This window comes from Elgaria multicarinata, chromosome 9 (assembly GCF_023053635.1).
Source record: "Elgaria multicarinata webbii isolate HBS135686 ecotype San Diego chromosome 9, rElgMul1.1.pri, whole genome shotgun sequence".
NCBI classification, from domain to species: domain Eukaryota; kingdom Metazoa; phylum Chordata; class Lepidosauria; order Squamata; family Anguidae; genus Elgaria; species Elgaria multicarinata.
Genome location: NC_086179.1, coordinates 54,291,713 through 54,310,512, shown reverse-complemented (window position 1 = coordinate 54,310,512; position 18,800 = coordinate 54,291,713). Strand labels below are relative to the sequence as shown.

General features: G+C 39.5%; 1 protein-coding gene across 1 annotated transcript in view; it reads right to left on the bottom strand.

Annotated features, from left to right (window-relative positions):
* The window catches only part of PTPRB (protein tyrosine phosphatase receptor type B), an 80,542-nt gene extending 63,465 nt beyond the window's left edge, over window positions 1-17,077 (bottom strand). The window contains exons 1-3 of the mRNA XM_063133891.1: window positions 17,002-17,077; window positions 15,061-15,462; window positions 4,600-4,841 (exon numbers count right to left, since the gene is read on the bottom strand). Of these exons, the coding sequence (XP_062989961.1) occupies window positions 4,600-4,841; window positions 15,061-15,462; window positions 17,002-17,077 (720 nt within the window). The remainder of the gene's footprint in view (window positions 1-4,599; window positions 4,842-15,060; window positions 15,463-17,001) is intronic.
* Between the last annotated feature and the right edge of the window lie 1,723 nt (window positions 17,078-18,800).

Sequence of the window (18,800 nt, the reverse complement as noted above, 5' to 3'; positions counted from 1 at the left end):
CTGCCTTACATCGGGCTGGCCACTCGTGGGTGGTCACTATTAGATTCTTCCTCATGGTTGCAGCTACTACATGCAGTGGTGACTATGTGCCTCTAATGGCATGCACATAACATTGGGTTGTATCCAATATTAGCTCTACTTAGAGTAGATCCATTGAAATGAATGGGACATACATTACACAAACTTTGGATGCAACCCATTGGATACAACTCTCTGTGATTGCTCGAAAAGCTATTATGAAAACAAGAACTGTCTTTAAAGGTCCACCTAGTTCAACATCTTGTTTCCCAAGGTGGCCAACTAAGGGCCACCTTAGGGCCAAAGATGAGTGTTTTATTGCATGCTCGTCGCTGGACACTCACAGATTTTCACAGGTCCCCCTCATGACGTCGTCTGCGTCCCACGCACCTCCCACACCTTCTAGCCTTCTTTGTGTGACAAAAAAACACTCCAGTAAGTCCAACATTTTTTGAGATGGAAGTTGCCACTATCTCCTGCTGTGTGCAGGAGAAGCAGTGCAATCAAAATGGCCCACTGAATGGGCCTTGTGCACGTTGTTTACTTCCTCTTTTGAAAGACGAAGTAATGAGGGACAAACATGTAGGCGGAGAAGCGACGGTAAAGAAATGTGATTTCCCCCATGTCTCTGGGAAGCCACTCAAGCAGGAGATGAAGGCGAACAGTTTTCTCTGGATTTACTCCTAATGGCTGGTATTCAGTAGTATGTTGCCTGGCTTTGAATGCTTAGCTCTCAAAAGTCAGTCTGAATCTCTGTGTATTCAACCATGTTAGTGCTGAATTAGTCAGAAAAACACACACCACCAACTCAAAGAGTCTCCTTTAACAGCTATATGGCAGACAGGTGCATCATAGTCCTGTCCATTTAGCTATTGAATTTGGCTGGTGCAAATGAGTGAGAATTTCATTTTGGTTCATTTTTTATAAAAACATTACCAGAATTCGCACATTTCTTCATATGCGGGAAAGAAGGAACTTGGAACCAGATGCAGAAGAAAGCAAAATTGATAGATTCATCCATCCCTAAACTTGAATCCTAGTATTATGAGAAGAGGAAAACTTTTCTATCACTTTAACCTTTCCTTGTAAGGAAGGAGCTCCAATATTATTTTTGAGATAAGGCAACCAGAACTGTACACAATGTTCCAAATGTGGTCACCCCACAGGTTTGTATAAACTCGCTGTTACAATACTGGCCATTTTATTTTCAATCGCTTTCATAATTATTCTTAATACAGAATTTGCCTTTTTCACTGCCATCATGGACCGAGTTGATGTTTCCACTGAGCTATCCACCATGACTCTAAGATCTCTTTCCTAGTTAGTAACCACCAGTTCAGATCCCATCAATATATGAGATGTTTGCTTCAATGTGCACCACTTTTCACTTACTTACATTGAACCTAATTTGCCATTTTGTTGTCCATTCACTCAATTTAGAGAGATTCCCTTGGGACCCTTTGCCATCTGCTTGGACCTTCATCACCCTGAATAATATGGAGTTATCTGCAAGCTTGGTTCAGTCCTTGCTCCATATCATTTATGAATGTATTAAATAGCTCTAGTGCCAAAATACATCCCTGGGCAATCCTAATGCTCACTTCTCTAAATTGCGAGGACTGACCATTTATTTCTGCCACTTGCTTCCTGTTCTTTAACCAGTTATTGGTCCATAAGAGAACCCGTCCTCTTATGTGTTGATTGTTAAGTTTACTCAGGAGTCTTTAGTGAGACACTTTGCCAAAGCTTTTAGGAATTCAAAGTATGTAATGTCTACTGGATTATCCTTGTCTTCATGCTTGTCAATACACTAAAAAAATAAAGGACTTTATTCTGATTCTATCTCAAAAGATGCACAGTCCTAAGAAATTTTATTCAGAATATTGCCCCAGTTAATTCAATGGAATTTATTCCCAGATAAGGGTGCACAGGCTTGCAGCTTCAGGCTTGCTATTCAATATGTTTAATAATTCTAGCTTTAATCATGATTTTCACAATCTATACAGGGTGGACAATAGGCTGATAGGTCTGCAATTTTCTGGACCCCTCTTAGAACCCTTTCTAAAAAGCAAACCACCTTCCAGTCCACTGGTAAGAAGGTTGATTTTAGTGGTCAGTTACATGCTTTTGTCAGAAGAGAAACATTTCCATATTTGAGTTCTTTATGGAGCTATCCAGGAGGAGATTCAATTGTGGATTTCCCCTCCCACCCCTTGGAAGAGATTCCAAGCAATTGTAACCTCAGAAGAGATGTCGGAATAAAAGGAGTGGTGGCAGGGGAGGGGAATAACTCTAAGTTGTTTACAAGGAGATTAAAATACAATAAATACAAAATATTAGCAATATTATTCATTAAAAAACATAATGAAAAACAAACTTACAGTTATTTCCCCTCCAGCTGCCCCCTCTGCCCCATATTCTCCCTCATCTGCCCTGGAACATAAGAACTGTGCTGGATCAGGACAAGGGCCTATCTAATCCAGTATTCCATTTTCACAGTGTCTATCAAGATGCTCCAATGGGAAGCTCACAAGCAGGACATAACAGCACCTTCAAGTTTCTGTTCTCCACCAACTGGCACTGCCTCTGAATCTGGAGGTAACATATAGCCATCATGACTAATTGATAGCTTTATCCTCCACGAATTTGCCTAATCCCTTTTTAAACTTGTCCAAAAAGTGGTCATCTCTATATCTTGTGATAGCGAATACCATAGTTTAAATCTGTGTAGTGCGAAAAAGTACTTCTTTGGATTGCTCTGCCCAGAACATTTGGGTGTATGCCATCTATCTATTCAGCCCAATTGATTTCAGTTAAGTGTATATAGGATTGCAGCCTTAATTTTCTTTTTAAAGAAATATTTTAATTTGTCAAACTGTTCTAGAAATTTATCTTTTTTTCACCTCCATCTGAATTAATTCAGTTAGATTTTAGTCTATGTAATATTAAATTAAAGACTAATTCGTACAAATTTGCACATGGTTTTGGTGTTCAAACAGCCATCTTAGCATATGGCACACATGACTTGAAGTAAATTCAGTGGATTATGTGGTCATGGGAATGAGCCTTTGGTAGAAACAAAACAAAGCAACCAACCAACAACATATAGACATACTAGTTTGAAATCTGAAATTATACTGAAGAACTCACCTTTAATTATATTTCAACTATTTCAACTAAACAGTACAAAAAGATTCAAAGTTGGCATTAGAACGTCAGAGAAATAGCAACATAATACACCAACAACGATATTTTAATGGAATAATAATCATACCACTAAATAAACAGCAAAGCCGATACTGAATAGACATGGTAAATATGCAAGCTTTCAACAAATACTGATTATTTCTGCTGAGCCAGGTTTTAAGACGAGAGTGTGAAGGAAAGATCTGGAAGTAAGTTTGGGGAGTGACAGGACATATCACTAATAGCAGTCTGTTTTAGATCCTTTCCCAAGGTTTCCTGGCTATTTAAAAAAAACCCCACCAATCTCTCTCCTTTTATCGGGAGGAAATGGGTTTTGCATAGCCTTTCTCATAGTTCTGAATGTGCAAGCTGTAGATTTACTTGCAACCCAAGGTTGCTCTAATATAAATATAAAAAACGAAACACCAAGCAATTGCCATTGTGCCTTGAAAATGGGTTTGCCTCAGTCAAATACAACAGCAGCATCCAGGTTTTCATCATGTACACGAAGAAATGTTATTGACCTTCACAACAATACTTAACACTTAATACTATCCTGTATATACCTCAGATAAATATTAAATACATAACTGGATTTTTGTGCTTCCTTTGAGTTGGACAAATTACATATATTGATGGATGGTTAAAAGCAAGAAAGATAACATGTATTTAATACACTATGATCCACCATAAATCTATATAAACGTGGAATTTCTATTTGAAAATATTCTGAGAGGCTGTGGGATATTTCAGTATGCAACACATCAACAAACCAAGCCTAAACTATGTCTCTGAATCATGTACCTGTTCTGTTATACATTCCAACCACACATTGTGGTCCATGCATATAAAGAAGACATGTATGTCTCAGTAACAGTTGAAAGATGGGAATTTTCTACACCTGTGCTGTTACCACATTATTATTCTGTTACCAAACCAAAGAGCTAAACTTTCTAGTCTTACATTGCTCAGTCCACTAAGGCTAGATCTATACTACTGCTTTATAGTGGTATTGAAGTGCCCTGATAACTGTTGGAGCACAATCCATATTCTGCTTTCAAAGTGTTTATATTCCATGATTTGACACAAGGTGTAGAGCTGGCCTAAGCCAGACCTTCTTTGATTATTGATAGGACAACAATGAGCTCTTCCCTGGCCTCTGCTCCCTATTATTTTGTACATTTCTTTTCTACTTGCTGAATTAGCAGTTCATGGAAAGAGCCAGGGTGCAGTACCCTAGTGTTTGAGGCATTTTGCTTTCCTGGAGGTTGTTTCTTTGGGAATTTAAATCCATACAATAAGATTGACTGTTCCCAAGTGCTCTTTTTTCTTGTGGTCTACCTGTTCCCATGATCAAATGAAGTGTAATCTAATCCAGTTAATAAGTTATCTTACCTTTTCTGTGGTGCTAGTGAAATGATGGGTAGTAGTGGGAATCCAGGGTTTTTTTGTCACTTCAAATAAATTCTGGTTAAGATTGAGTTTGTCCATGTTTTTATTGTTGCTTTCTGTAACGTTTTTGATGAAAACCACTGCACTGCTACTGCCAAGAAAATTCTGTGGACTATGTGTTATAGGATTAAAGGGAGGGGCTGTATTTCTACTGCTCCGAACAAATGTTTCAGCATCTTGGAAATCTAAGATGAATAAAGGACAGTAAATAAAATCAGTGCTAAATATACTTAGAAACAATCTTTGACATACTAATCACATCTTTGAAATGAACATGAACATTGTTATACTGTTAACAATTTTAGGATAATAATTGATTATGTAGTCTTTAGACAGAAAAAAGGTTGCCTTAAACTTCCAATTATATTTTCAGTTGGAATTGCTAAGGTGATAATCCACATTACTTTCTTCAAGGACTGCCTGTGTTGGGCATTTACCACTAGTTGTCTTTTGTGATCATTACTTGATCTAGCTGCTGGCTAAATATGTGTCTGTGTTTAAATTGTTAGACACACTTTGAAAATCCAAACTTTCTATTTAGTATGCACATACATTGCATCTATAGCCCAACCTAGTCGTTCCATGATGTAGGTCAAACAAACATTTCTAAGAAATGTACTTGCATAAAACTGGTAATGGATGCTTTTGCACTTTCAGACTAATGACTACTTGGTCTACTAAAACACACACACACACACACACTTCTATATGGAAAATACTTTCATAGGTGCAACTGTATGCAACTCACACATTAGATCACCATGTGTAAAGACTGCTCACATGCATAGTTTGCTGTTGGTTAAGCTTCTCACTCATGAATGTACTATGAAATGTCTGTGTGATCATCATATGTTATTATCTACATGAGGACAGATTTCCTACATGGAAGTGTTTTCTCTGTAGGAATTTTGTCATATCTGAAGTGGTCCTAAAATGGAATTCTCTGTGAAATGGTCTTTGACACCCTGACAGCACTTCAAAATCAGCACAAACTTGTCCAATTTGTTTATTTAAAACATTTCTTGGCTGCCTTTTAGGGCAGAAGCCCTGACAAGATGGCTTACAATAATAACTAGACCTCCCATTGGGTTTTAATCATTTTTATTACAAAGTAGCTGATTTTTTTCTTCTGTCTTATGCAAGAATGAGCAGAGCCATTAGCATTTATTTCAGTATAGTTGCCCATGTGAAGCTTCGTGTTTGGAATGCAAGTGGCTCACCTGAGTTGTCTGGAGGTTATAACACCCATACTAAAGGACCTGGATCAGCTTCTAGTTTGTTTCTATGTTCAATATAAAGTGATAGTTTTGCCCTCAAAAACTCTAAATAGCTTTGATCCAGGTTATCTCAAGGAATGCCTGCCCTCATAAGAGCCTTCCCAGAGTGCTTCAGTTGGGCCTGCAATGTCTGATGTTAGGTCGGCTGGAACAAGGGGCAAGGCTTCTCAATGGTAGCACAATCATTGTGGAACTCCAGTCCTAGAGAGGGTTCAGCAGGTCCACTTGGTTTTTATTTTTAGAAGATCCGTTAAGATTTTATTGTTGCATTTGGACAATGAATTTGGGTGCTTCTCAGACTTAAAAGAGGCATTCTTAAAATATGCTATTATTTATTTATTTATTTATTTATTTATTTATTTTGTGTCCCTCTACTTTTTAATCTGTTTTAATATATTGGATTGATTGGAACTTGTTGAGTTACTTTTTGTTGCTGTTCACTTCCCTGAGGCTCCTTTTGAAGCAACTGGCAGGCAGGATATCGATCGATGAATGAATGAGGGATAGGCAGCTTGTGCCCTCTGGATAGTTTTTGTGTGTGCCTTCAACCCCCATGATCCCTCACAATTGCCTATGCTGTCTAGGACTTATGGGACTTGTAGGTGAAAACATCTGGAGGACCACAAGTTCCCCACCTCTGAAATAAATGAATGCTGAACATAGAAAGCTACCTTTTCATTGATCTTTCTTACTCAGTATATTGTCTATAATAGTGGTGGGAAACCTCTTGGCTCCCGAAAGCTGCATGTGGCGATGTACAGGAACACACACACACACACACACACACACACACACACATACATGTTTCCAAAAGCTGTTTGGTGGGATGTTGGGGACCCAATTGTGCTGGGGAAAGCAGTACCTGAGAAGAGTCATCCCTTTGCACCCTCCTCTCAGCACAACTGCAGTAGCAGTCATAGTACGGGGAGGAACTTGGGTGGTGGTGGCAACATGGGCACCCATGTTTTATAGCAAGCCTTTGAGGGCCGCCTGTGAACAGAGAGTGGCACTTGAGGTGGTTGGAAGCCACCAGTGGCTCTTGGGCCTTGCAGCAAAGAACATTGCCATATGTGGTCCATACAGACTGGAAGCAGCTTTCCAGGATTTCAAACAGATCTTTCCCAGCTCTGCTCCAATATGCTGGGGTTTGAACCTGGGACCTTCTGCAGCCAAACATGTGTAATACTAGTACTGATCTAATGCAGATAAGTAGACAGATAATAGTACTTCTGTCTCAGATTCATTACTGATGGATTCAAAAGAAACATGTTTTTCATAATGGCAACTATCATGGCATAGCATGCTTGTCTGAAATGTTTGTCATACTATAACATACATACCCAGTCAAAGACAGGTTGGAATAACATGCCATGTGGATTGGTTGTTAGAAGTTACCTCTGCACAAGGTCAAGGACCACTGTTACATGCCACTTTTGATAGACACACAATGATGCCCACCAATATAAACAAAGTGTGGATGTGGAGGACAGGTGCAACTGGGTCCCTGACCTGCGAACTCCAAGTCAAGGGCAGTTGATAGGTCTCCTCAAAGTACCATAAGCATAATCTAGGAGTTCAGGATTAGTTCCTATTCCTCCCCCAACCATCCCCAACAACTAGCCGACATTGATCTTCTTTGTTTCATTCACCCTTCCAAGTCCTGTACCCTTTTGTACAAGATAAATTATGCCCATGAGTTAGCCTTTATCTAAAACAAAAACATAAATGATGAAAAGTAAGCATGAGCTCTGATTGATCTGCCATAGGCCATAGCTAGACTTAAGGTTTATCCCTGAATCATCCAGGGGTCAAACCTGTTCATCTAGGTGACACACAGGGCATCCAGTGCTCAGGCAGGGGCGAACCCTGGATGATCCCAGGATAAACCTTAGGTCTAGCTGTGGCCTCAGTCTCCCACTTCTAAATTTTTGAATGCTACGGATCTAAACAAATTGTGATCGGTCAAGTGCCAGGTGCTTGACACACACACACAACTCTGTTTTTTGCAGTTCTTGGCAAGCAAGAAGCTTGCTAACTCTTAAGAACACAAGAAGAACCATGCTGCATCAGACCAAGGGTCCATCTAGTCCAGCACTTTGTTCACACAGTGGCCAACCAACTGTTGACCAGGTTCTCTTCCATGAATTTGTCCACCCCCTTTTAAAGCCATCCAAACTGGTGGCCATCACCACATCTTGTTGTAGTGAATGCCATAGTTTATGTGTTGTGTGAAGAAATACTTTCTTTTCTCTGTCCTGAATCTCCCACCAATCAGCTTCATAGGAAGTCCTTGGGTTCTAGTCTTATGGGAGAGGGAGAAAAATGTCTTCCTATCCACATTCTCCACACCATGCATAATTTTGTACACCTCTATCATGTCTCCCCTAAGCTTCCTTTTTTCCAACCTGAACAATCCCTGTCGTTGTAACCTTCCCTCATAGGGGAAATGCTGAGGTCCCTTGATAATTTTAGTTGCCCTTTGTGGACTGCCATACATGGCTGATAGGCTCCGTTTGTCCTGGTTATTTGAGTTGTTTGAGGCTGCTTTATAATAATAGATTGCTTAGAACATCTCAGTGTAAACGCTCATGCTAGGTCTGTTCAGGAAATAACCTTCTGCTGGACACATCCCACAAGCTTCTGATAATGGGCTGAGATTATATGAGCTTTTTTAGTCACCTATCTTTTAAGGGATGCCAGAGTAGCAATTTAGAGTGCAGGAAGAAACTTTTTCACATTTTCCTTCCAGATTCCATGGTTCTTCTTCCATGGTAAGACAACCGAATTTCCTTTCCATGTGTCTCGAAAGGTAAAGTTCAAACTGTGTGGCATTCTATTGCCACTGGGAATATGTTCCTTTGAAATTTAAGCATTTTCCACTCACAGAAAACATCACTACTCTTCTGTAGCACTTTCAGAATGTGTTTTCTTCAGGCACTTTACTCCTAGAAGTAGAATTTCATGCATGGCAGAGGCTTGCTTTGGTGCCACAACACTAGGCTGGCTGCCACGTATAAGCATTTTAACTCACAGACCCTCTAAAAAAAGTTGTAATTAGGGGTTAGCAGTGGCAGATGTTTCCAAATATGATCACTGAGCATGTAATTATGAAGGCTTAGAATGTCAACCTATGATTTCTCCTCTTCCAAAAGGAGCAGTTTATGAACTTTCATCCTGAAATGAACATCTTTTAAAAACATTGACATGCATGTTAAATGCTACCAATAAAAATAAAACTGCCGATCTTCTATTTACTTGCACAAGATGTGTGTTCCTTTAAAGCCATTTTTCAATGAAAAACTTTCCTTGTTCCAAACCTTTTGCTTGTTATGTCACCCTAATTTATATTTTGAACCCCTCAAAAGGGCCTTCCCCACCCTCAAATGAACACATAACTCACTTAATTTTCCTATTTTGGGCTATAATCTTTGCTCTTCTTTGGACAGGAAATTGGAGGAGTCCATTCAATTGCACACACAAATCATAAGTGTGTGGCAAGACCAATATCCAGCACTGGCACTGTGACAACCCAATCAGAAGAGTCCAATTATACATTTGTGGGCTCTATTCCTTCATATAAGAATCACTACTCTTGGGTTATTATAGAGCCGTGTGGAGCTGTGTGATATAATGATTGTTTCAGAAACTGCTGTCAGGCATTTTGGGAAAGTATTGTCAAAACTATGTAAACAATGTGCTGAAAACATTCTGTGCCAAGTTAACACCAATTCTGTATCAGGAATTTTTAAGTGTCCATTGTAAATTATGTAAATTGTAACCCGTCTACATAAGCCTCATGTGGTGGTAAGCGGCAGTTACTGCAGCCGAAACTCTCCCCACGGCCTGAGTTCGATCCCAGCGGAAGCTGGTTCTCAGGCAGCCGGCTCAGGTCGACTCAGCCTTCCATCCTTCCAAGGTCAGTAAAATGAGTACCCAGCTAGCTGGGGGAAAGGTAACTGCGACTGGGGAAGGCAATAGCAAACCACCCCGCTACAAAGTCTGCCAAGAAAACATCAGCGAAAGTAGGCATCCCTCTAGGAGTCAGCAATGACTCAAGTGCTTGCACGAGAGGTTCCTTTCCTTTTTCTTTCTACATATATTTGCTTATTGTGCTTCTGCAAGTCATGGGAAATGGAAAACAGCATTGCAAGGCACTGCAGTTCACTGGAAATCTGGCTCATTATCTCTCTCTCTCTTGAGATTTTCATAGACATTGTTCATACAGTTTCAAGCCTTAAGGTCTAGAAATAAGGAGAATGGGCAGCAGGCATATAGGAGCTTAAAGCAAGGGCTGTATGCGCTGGAGATGGGTTTTTCAATTTTTTGAAAATTGCCACAATCCCTTTTAATTACTGAGGCCACCATTTGGAACTCTCTTCATACTTGGAGGGGTGTCTGAACATCTCCTGAACCACACATCAGTGTCTTACATTACATGTCAAACTGCTTTTAAAACTTAGGCATTTCAAAAGTAGTTTGTGATGCAGGACAAGGAGATCCTATTATGATTTTATTATGGATGTTATGCAATTTTAATCATTAGTTTGTTATTTTATTTTTTGTTTTATTTTTATATATTACTGACTCCGTAAACTGCTTTGATGGCCAATCTGTGGTAGAAAGGCAGAAAATAATAATATTAATACTTATACTAGTAAATATTAAAAAAAAAGTCAAAACCTTTATTATGCACACGCACACACAGAACTTTGTATGTAATGGGATTCATCGGCTTCTGTCTCATAATGCAGCTTGTTGGATCACGGGTTGAATATTTAGGAGACACTTTGTATGCTTTCTTATCACCATGCCTTCCTAACTCACATCAGTCATTTAGCTCATATGCCATATCCTTTTTGCTTATCCTCTGTTTTGTCTACTTAAGATTGTAGTCAAAACAAAAGGAGGATATAACGTATGAGTAAAATGACTCATGTCAAACTTGGTATCTAATAATTTTTTTCTCAAATGAACTGAAGATTTCTTGGAGGTGCTTTGAAAAGTAATATTAACTTCAGTATAATTTTGGTCACATAAGAATACAAAGATTTTATTTAAGACAAGACCGTAATGATAACTTTAAAATAAAACCCAGTAACTTTTAAAATAAGATAAAGATTTCATTGGTAACCATTTACCAAGGGTTGCTTCTTTTTAGGTTGTGAAATATCCACATCAGATTCCAACAGAAGAAGTTGTTATTTGGGACAAATGTGCAAATAACTGTAAAAAGTAGAATTTCCCTAGAATCTAAAACATTGGGTGAATCTCAAAATTTGCATGACATTGATAAGGTTTATAACCCAATGCTATAATGTCTACTCAGAAGTAAGCCCTGATAACTTCATTGAAACCTGCTCCAAGGTAGTTGTGTATAGCAAGAGTGGGCACCCTTGGGAGATCTGGCAGCCATTTTTTACCTCCTGGATCCCACTATAGGCTGCACTACCCCCACGGGTGCTGAAAACGGGGGAAATAAAATACAAAAACAAAATAATAAAATGTAATCAGGAGCTGCTATGGAGCACTAAAAGGCTCAAGATTTGCTGCAACTAAGTTAATTTGACCCTTCGGCACTCTGTAGCAGCTCCAGATGTCATTTTGTTTTAATTTTTTTAAAAGGATTTTCTTTGAGTCCTCCTGAAACTGTGGGGGCTACATTTGGCCCAAGGGCCACATGTTGCTCACCTCTGGTAAATAGGTCTGCAACATTAGAGCAAGCCCCCACTTAATTCAACAGTATATACGTGTGTGTGTGTGTGTGTGTGTGTGTGTACTGTTAGTGATAAAGTCAATGCCCTTTTTGTTTCCTACCAGGATGTTTACCAAGACTGTTTTCTGGACTGCAGTTTGCACATATCATTGATTGCATCAATCATAAGTGCTACACTTATTTATTAGGTTTATTGAATGGTGTATCCCTAAGTCTCTGAGAGGCTCACATAAATATTTATAGTGCAATACTTTGAATGAGCCTGTTCACAGGTAAGTGTGTATAGAATCACAGTTTTAGTTATCCATGTGTGTGTTTTTAACAAGAAAGGGAAAACTCTAAAGAACCTGTGTATTTCTAAGTATCCCTTGTACCCTGTGGAAGTCACTTAGGCTGGATCTACACTACTGCTTTATAGTGTCGGAACAACTGCAAAGGTCTATTGTAGTGGGCCCCCTCAACAGAAACCTGACCATGGTTACCCTTGACATCAGCCCTTCCAGCAACAATATATTCCAGTTGTAGAGTGAAAAAGTTGTGGTGGCCTCTTGAATCCGCTTTACAAAAGACTTCTTCCTGGTGGAGATGCTATAACTGTTGTATCAATCTGGATCAATGCAACTGCCTGCATTATAGAATCATAGGATCATAGAATAGTAGAGTTGGAAGGGGCCTATGAAGCCATCGAGTCCAACCCCCTGCTCATTGCAGGAAAAAGTAGGTGTGATGGAGCTCTAGGAAACTTCCTTATACTGTGTCAGACTGTGTCCATCTAGTCCAGTAAGATCAACATTGTCTGCCAGCACCTCTCCAGAGTTCCAGGCCAGAGACTTCCCTCACCCTACCTGGAGATGCTGGGGACTGAACCTGGTACCTTCTGCATGCAAAGCAGGTACTCTACCAATGAACTTGGGGATGCGACTATGGGATCTGTCATGATGAACATCTGAACTTCCAAATTTACCACTACACTGCGGCTTGCATGACATATGGAATGCTCCTGTCCAGTGTTCCAGCCAGCTAGGCCCTCTCCCAGGCTATTCCATTCCATTTCTCCTGCCCCCTGTTTTTCTATTGCCTGTCCCCTCCAAGAGACCCTTGGTATTCTGTGAACATTGAACATACTTTGTCCTGGGAATGAAATGTGAACGGCAGGCTATACATTTAAATAATAAATATATTATTTGCACACACCTCCTCCTCTACCATGCAAATTGGATAATCAGATGAATATAACTAAGATGAAAGAAGATATTAAATCAGCATCTCACCACCTGGTGTTGCTATGTACCTCTATTCCTCTCTTCACACACATTCACAAAAATCTACACAGATACATCCACAGTAAAATCTTTTAAACGTATACATTTGCATGCTTTCTCTCATATTATGCATTAGCATACCAACATGTAACTGTCTGAGTGATTAAAAGTATGTGCAAGTCAAATAAATAAAAAGCAAAGAAGTGAAAATGGGGGAAAAGTCTGCTGCTATTTATTCCAAAGTATTTTCAGGCCACCTTGAAGGATAGCCTGCCCTCCTTCAAGATAGATAACATAATCAAATCTCATGTGAGAATAAAAGTTTTTAAAGAAAATCAATAAATGCCAGGTATTATAATAAGGTGACGTCCAACACAGAGAATACTAAAATCTAACACTAAGATAATTGCAGCTAAAAACTCTCATCTGTCCGATAAAACACAACTCAAGAAAAAGCCAGAGAAAACACATGGGGCTTCAGAGATTTTCTAAAGGCATATCATAATAGGGCCTCTTCTATGCTCTAAAGCAGCCTTCTCCACCCACGTGTCCCTCAGATGTGTTGTCCTACAACTCCTATCATCCCTAGTCAGTATGGTCTGAATAATGATGATGCTTGCAGGAGATGATGGAGAGCTGTAGTCCAACACATCTGGGGATCTACACCACTGCCTTTAAAGCGCTTTAAAGCACTTTGAAAACGTTTTGAAAACTATATGCAGTGTGTCCTGGGCCCCAACAGTTGTCAAAACTGTTATAAAGCGCTTTAAAGCAATAGTGTAGATCCCTCGGAGGACACCAGATTGGGTAAAGCTGCTCCAGAGGCAATCCATGTGACCTTTAAGACGCATGGCTGGTTACTTCTTATTTTCTCCGGGCCTACTGTGAACAATTCTGAAATGTGGTGTGTGGAGTTGGAGTTTATGCCCATGACAGAGTGCTGATATAGAATACATCAGCCCAGATAGAATAACAACGGTGCATGACTTTGTGACCAGTGGTCATGGAAATTAGCTCAAACCTGATCCCAGTGATCAATAAACTGTGCCAGAACCAAACATTGTCCACCATCAGTTAACAACTCGTAGGCTTGTTGTTATGTGCTGATATAGCACAGTGACTAACAGAATGAGGTGCGAACCAAGAATTCTAGCCATAAATTCTTATTCCAGCCATACATTCACTAATCAACTTTAAGCAAGCCTCTGTCACTCAGATGTAGCTTCCCATCTAGCAAGTTGGAATAATAATACTGACCTACATTACATGGTTGTTGTCAGGATTACTGAGTGCTTTTAATGCTCAATAAGGCTCTCTAAAAATGCTAATATTATTATGTGCACAATCGATCAGTCCTTCAATCAATCCAACAAACAAAAAGCATTTTTCTTCTGTATGTGACTCCATAGAATTGAGGAAGCTATGTTTGTTAGGATGTAGATATACTTGCCTATTGGCAACTACTGCTGTTGCTTTATGTTTTCAATTTTAATTTTTAGGGATTTTACTTTTTTGATTGTTCATTTCTGTGAAAAAACATATGAACTGGGAATGCTGTGTAATTTCTACCCTCATTTCTGTAGGCTGCATCAAATCTATGCACAACATCATCCTCAATAAATTAAGGAAGGCCATGAAAAGCTAGACACAGAAATCTTGGGCAAAGGGGAGAACTGTCAACACTGAAAGCATACAGCAGGCTAACAAATAAACATTATTAGAAAGACATTTTTCATTAAAATCCTGAAAAATGATGATTTTAAACCACCCTGAAGATTTTTTCATTGCTGCAAGTGATAGACTGGGTTTGCACAACACACTAACCCACATTCAGTGGTTGAGTGTGGGTTGTCGAACTGTGGGTTGTTTGTTGAACTGTGGGTTAGAGTGTTGTCTGAACCCAGGATATTTTCCACAGGATGGCTTGCTAACAAACCACACTGCATGGTTAACAAGCCATCCTGCAGAAAATGTACGGGGTTCAGACAACATGATAACCCATGGTTAACAAAAAACCCACAGCTTACTACAGTGTTGTGTGAGCAGCCCCAGATTATTCTCCAGTGAATCACATATCATTGCTGTTTCACAATGAGTCAGTGTAAGACACACCTTACAGCTCACAGGAAACACACGCAAAGGAGCAGCTTACCATTCCTTGAACACAGGTTTTTAAGGACAGGTTCCTTTTTCTCGTTGACATCAATCCTTTTCCAACTATGGGGATATCTCCTACCCATCCTCACTACTACCTTTGAGCCTTGTTTGTTGAGGAACAGAGAGCTGTTTTTCACCTCAAGGAGTCCTTCCTTGCTGTGACAGGTCCAGTTAGGTGCATCAATGCAGTTGATGATGATCACTTTGCGGGAATGCGCAGGATAGGACCTGTTGGTGATGGCGAGGCATTGGCCAGATCTAACATGGAGCAACTTTTCATCCTTCATCCATCTCCACTGCTGGTTTATATTGGTAAAGTTGCATGGCCCCACATATGCTGTTTTATTCCTCTCATAAATACATTGCTGTTTTTGCTCATGGATAATCAGAAAACCACCTAGACAAATGTAGAAGCCATACAAATGGAACAGTGTATGTGTTAACATTTATGGAACAACAACAATAGTAATAAAACAAATCAAATAATAAAAAAACCCATTCAAATAACCACTTCTATCTCCTCACTTTTATCTTCCTTTCATGGCACTTGCACGAAAGTGGTTAAAGAAGAATGGTTTGGGACAACGACGAAGTACTGACTTTCTGCATACTTCTGAGGATTCCCTGAATTCCATTCTTCTCCAAAAATTAAAGATCCACCCTTATTTATTTATTTAGCACAATTTATGAGCTGCTCTATAACAAAAATATTCTCAGAGCAATGAATGATAAGTAAAAAAATTAAAACATATAACTATGTGTGTGGGTATAGCATTGGATTCAGACTCAGGGCCAAAACAAACATTACTTTAAATCTGTATCTACCAAGTACATCTCCGCCCCCATTTTTTATTCTCGTGTAGACGCAGGGCCCCCAGTCCTATTTTTAAAGCCCCCCAACCCTGACACGTGAGCCCCTATCCAGATTGGGCCTCCTATGCCTACTTTAGAATTTAAAAAAAGATGTAGCTTTTAGATACAGATTTAAAGTAATATTCATTTGGGACCTCAATTAGAATGAAAGTAGATTTACTGAAATCAGTGAAACTTAAATCTTTTAAGTTAACTAACGAGTCACAGTGATTTCAATAGGTCTACTCTCTAAGTATGTTATCCTCTGGATTCAAGCCATGTTTTATATAAATTTGCAGAAATCATTACCCGTTTTTACTTTCATTTCACAATGTACCAGTAAGCCAGACTCTTCATACATCTTTTGAAAATATTTTGCAAAAAGCAAAGATTTACTGGAAAAAAAAGCTTTGCAAATGTGTGTTAGCTTCTCTCCACATGTATGTGTGTTTGTTCCATGTACTTAATATAAACATGGGGGGGATTGGTATCATGTGCTGCTAATTGCACTCAAGTTTACAATCATTATTTTGCTGTAATGACCAGACTGGCACCATGTTCACAATGGTTAGACTCAGGCATACCTGCCTGTCCAAATAAAATCTATCCCATCCCAAATATGTTACAATTTCAGTATTAATTTTTTGTCAGCTATTCAGTGAAAAGACAGCAAAATAGCTAAAACATCTAAAATAACATTCCTGGTTGTTACTTTTAATTTCTAATTGGCTCTAGAATGAGTTATTACAGCAGACTCTCCCTCAAACATGTATACCTCTGCTTTTATAAACTTCACAAAACACGAAGGCAAAGATGCCCTCCCAAATGAATTTGGACAAAATGGAGTGTCCGGTGGGAGGACTTTTCCAAGGATGAAGTAACCATTAAACCAACGTTTATTTTCTTTTTAGATGAAATCTAAACAATCTTGGGTTTGCTTGGCCCATCCCTTTATATTCCTCTTGTATAAACTGAAGCTCAGAAATCATTCTCCTTTGGCAACATTGTGGGAACTCCCAGCAACACTTGGGAATCACAGCCAGACGGAGGAAGAAACATGAAAAAGCTGAAGAGTTGTACTTACCAGAGATCCCAAAGGCCAGGCAGGTAGAAATTAGAGCATAAAATAAAATCTCCATTTTCTCTCTAACAACTCCCATTGCTTCTCTCTCTCTCTCTCCTTTTTTGTTTTGTTTTTTAAAGCAAACCCCAGATAAGTGAAGCGAAGGCTAGGAAGGAAATGTGCCTTCACAGGAGGAAAAAGTCAGTGACGAACACTTCCTCCTATTCAATTGTTTTTGGGGAGTTTTACACCACTTTGTCCTTTCATAGGATTCTTCTGTGTGTGCTAGCTATCTGTTCTAGTTAGGAAATCTCAAGCAAAAAAGGACTACATTTTAAAACAAATCCAGTGCTCAGCTGAGTTTAAGGAACTGTAATTTTGTTTAATTGCCTGTCTGTGAATCATTATGTGTCTGCAGGTGTTCTTGATCGGCCTACGTAAATATATACCATGTTGTCCTGTAAACACCACTAGCTTTTTGTAATGATATGTTCTGAATCCATCCAGGAACATCACATTGTTAGATACCACACGTGACTCATCCTTGTACATTCACACATCCATATACCAGGAGAGTGCAGGCCCTTATCTTTAACCCTTCTTCCATTATGAATTCAGTCGATGCTGGTTGCTTGGATCTGTGATGCTTCCAGACTAGGATTTCATTGTCCTTTTGATTAGTAGCGCTAGGAACAGCCCATCTGGAGGCACCCTGTTGGTATGTGGAAACCAGTATGAAGTAGAGCTCATGACACTGAAGGATGATTCTCTCCTGTGTACCCTGTTCAGACAAGAGACCTTGTCCAGTTGCATGACTTTTTATTTAATGTAGTCCTGCCATCTCAGAGAGAGAGAAAACTGTGAATCTTAGAGCTTCACCACCCAGGCCTTCTCTGGAGGATAGATGCATTTCTCACTGGCTATGTGTTATGCTTTACAGAGGACAGTCCTCTATTTGAAGCTCTCTTCTGTGTGAAGAATTCTCCACCAAGTCCAGTCCTAAGGAGTGAGGGCAGGCGCCTTGAAGTTGCCCATCAAAGGTTAGCACCTGGACAGCAGACTGAGCAGGCATACAGGTCACCCCTGGTCACAGCCTAACATTAGCATATGCAAGTTTTATGAAAATCCAGATCTTCTTTTATCCCCTTTTTTGGCAATGTGTACGTGGCCACCCTCCATGCAATCTGGGTTGGATACTAAAGCACATGTGTTCCAGGGAAAGGCCCAAAGCAAGCTGAACTGACCGTGCAAAAGCTCTCGCAGCCTGCACTGGTCTCACTTAATTTCCTGTCAGCTGAGTGGAGCAGTGGCGAGGGCCTATTATAGTGTACTGTGGGGAGCGGAATGCCAAGAGCAAAGCATTCTCATCATGGGTAACATCTTCAAGTACTTCAACAGGAAACTAAGAAGTAGATCTGTGTTCCGTGAGCCCATCAGGATAGACGAGTAGCAAAACCTGATGACAATCATTGAAATAAAATGATAAAAGTACAAGTTTTTTTAAAAAAATATTTAAATATTTTGTATCAAGTTTATTAGCTGTACGAAGCAAGGGTAACATTACTGCTTTAGAAACACATTAGTTCCTGTGCTGAAATCCCTTAGTCCTCGCCAAAAGGAGGTGTGCTGGAAGTACCTTTTCTCCCTTAACAGATTATCGCCAAGATAAAAAAAGAAAAGAAAAATTCAAACCCTCATTTTCATATAGCCTTCTAGTTTGTGTTTCTCAAAACATCCACCCTCTCATTGCAAGAAATGGAAGGTTGACAGCATATTTAAAAAACCACAAACCCCTTTTAGTAAAAGACAGGCAAATATTT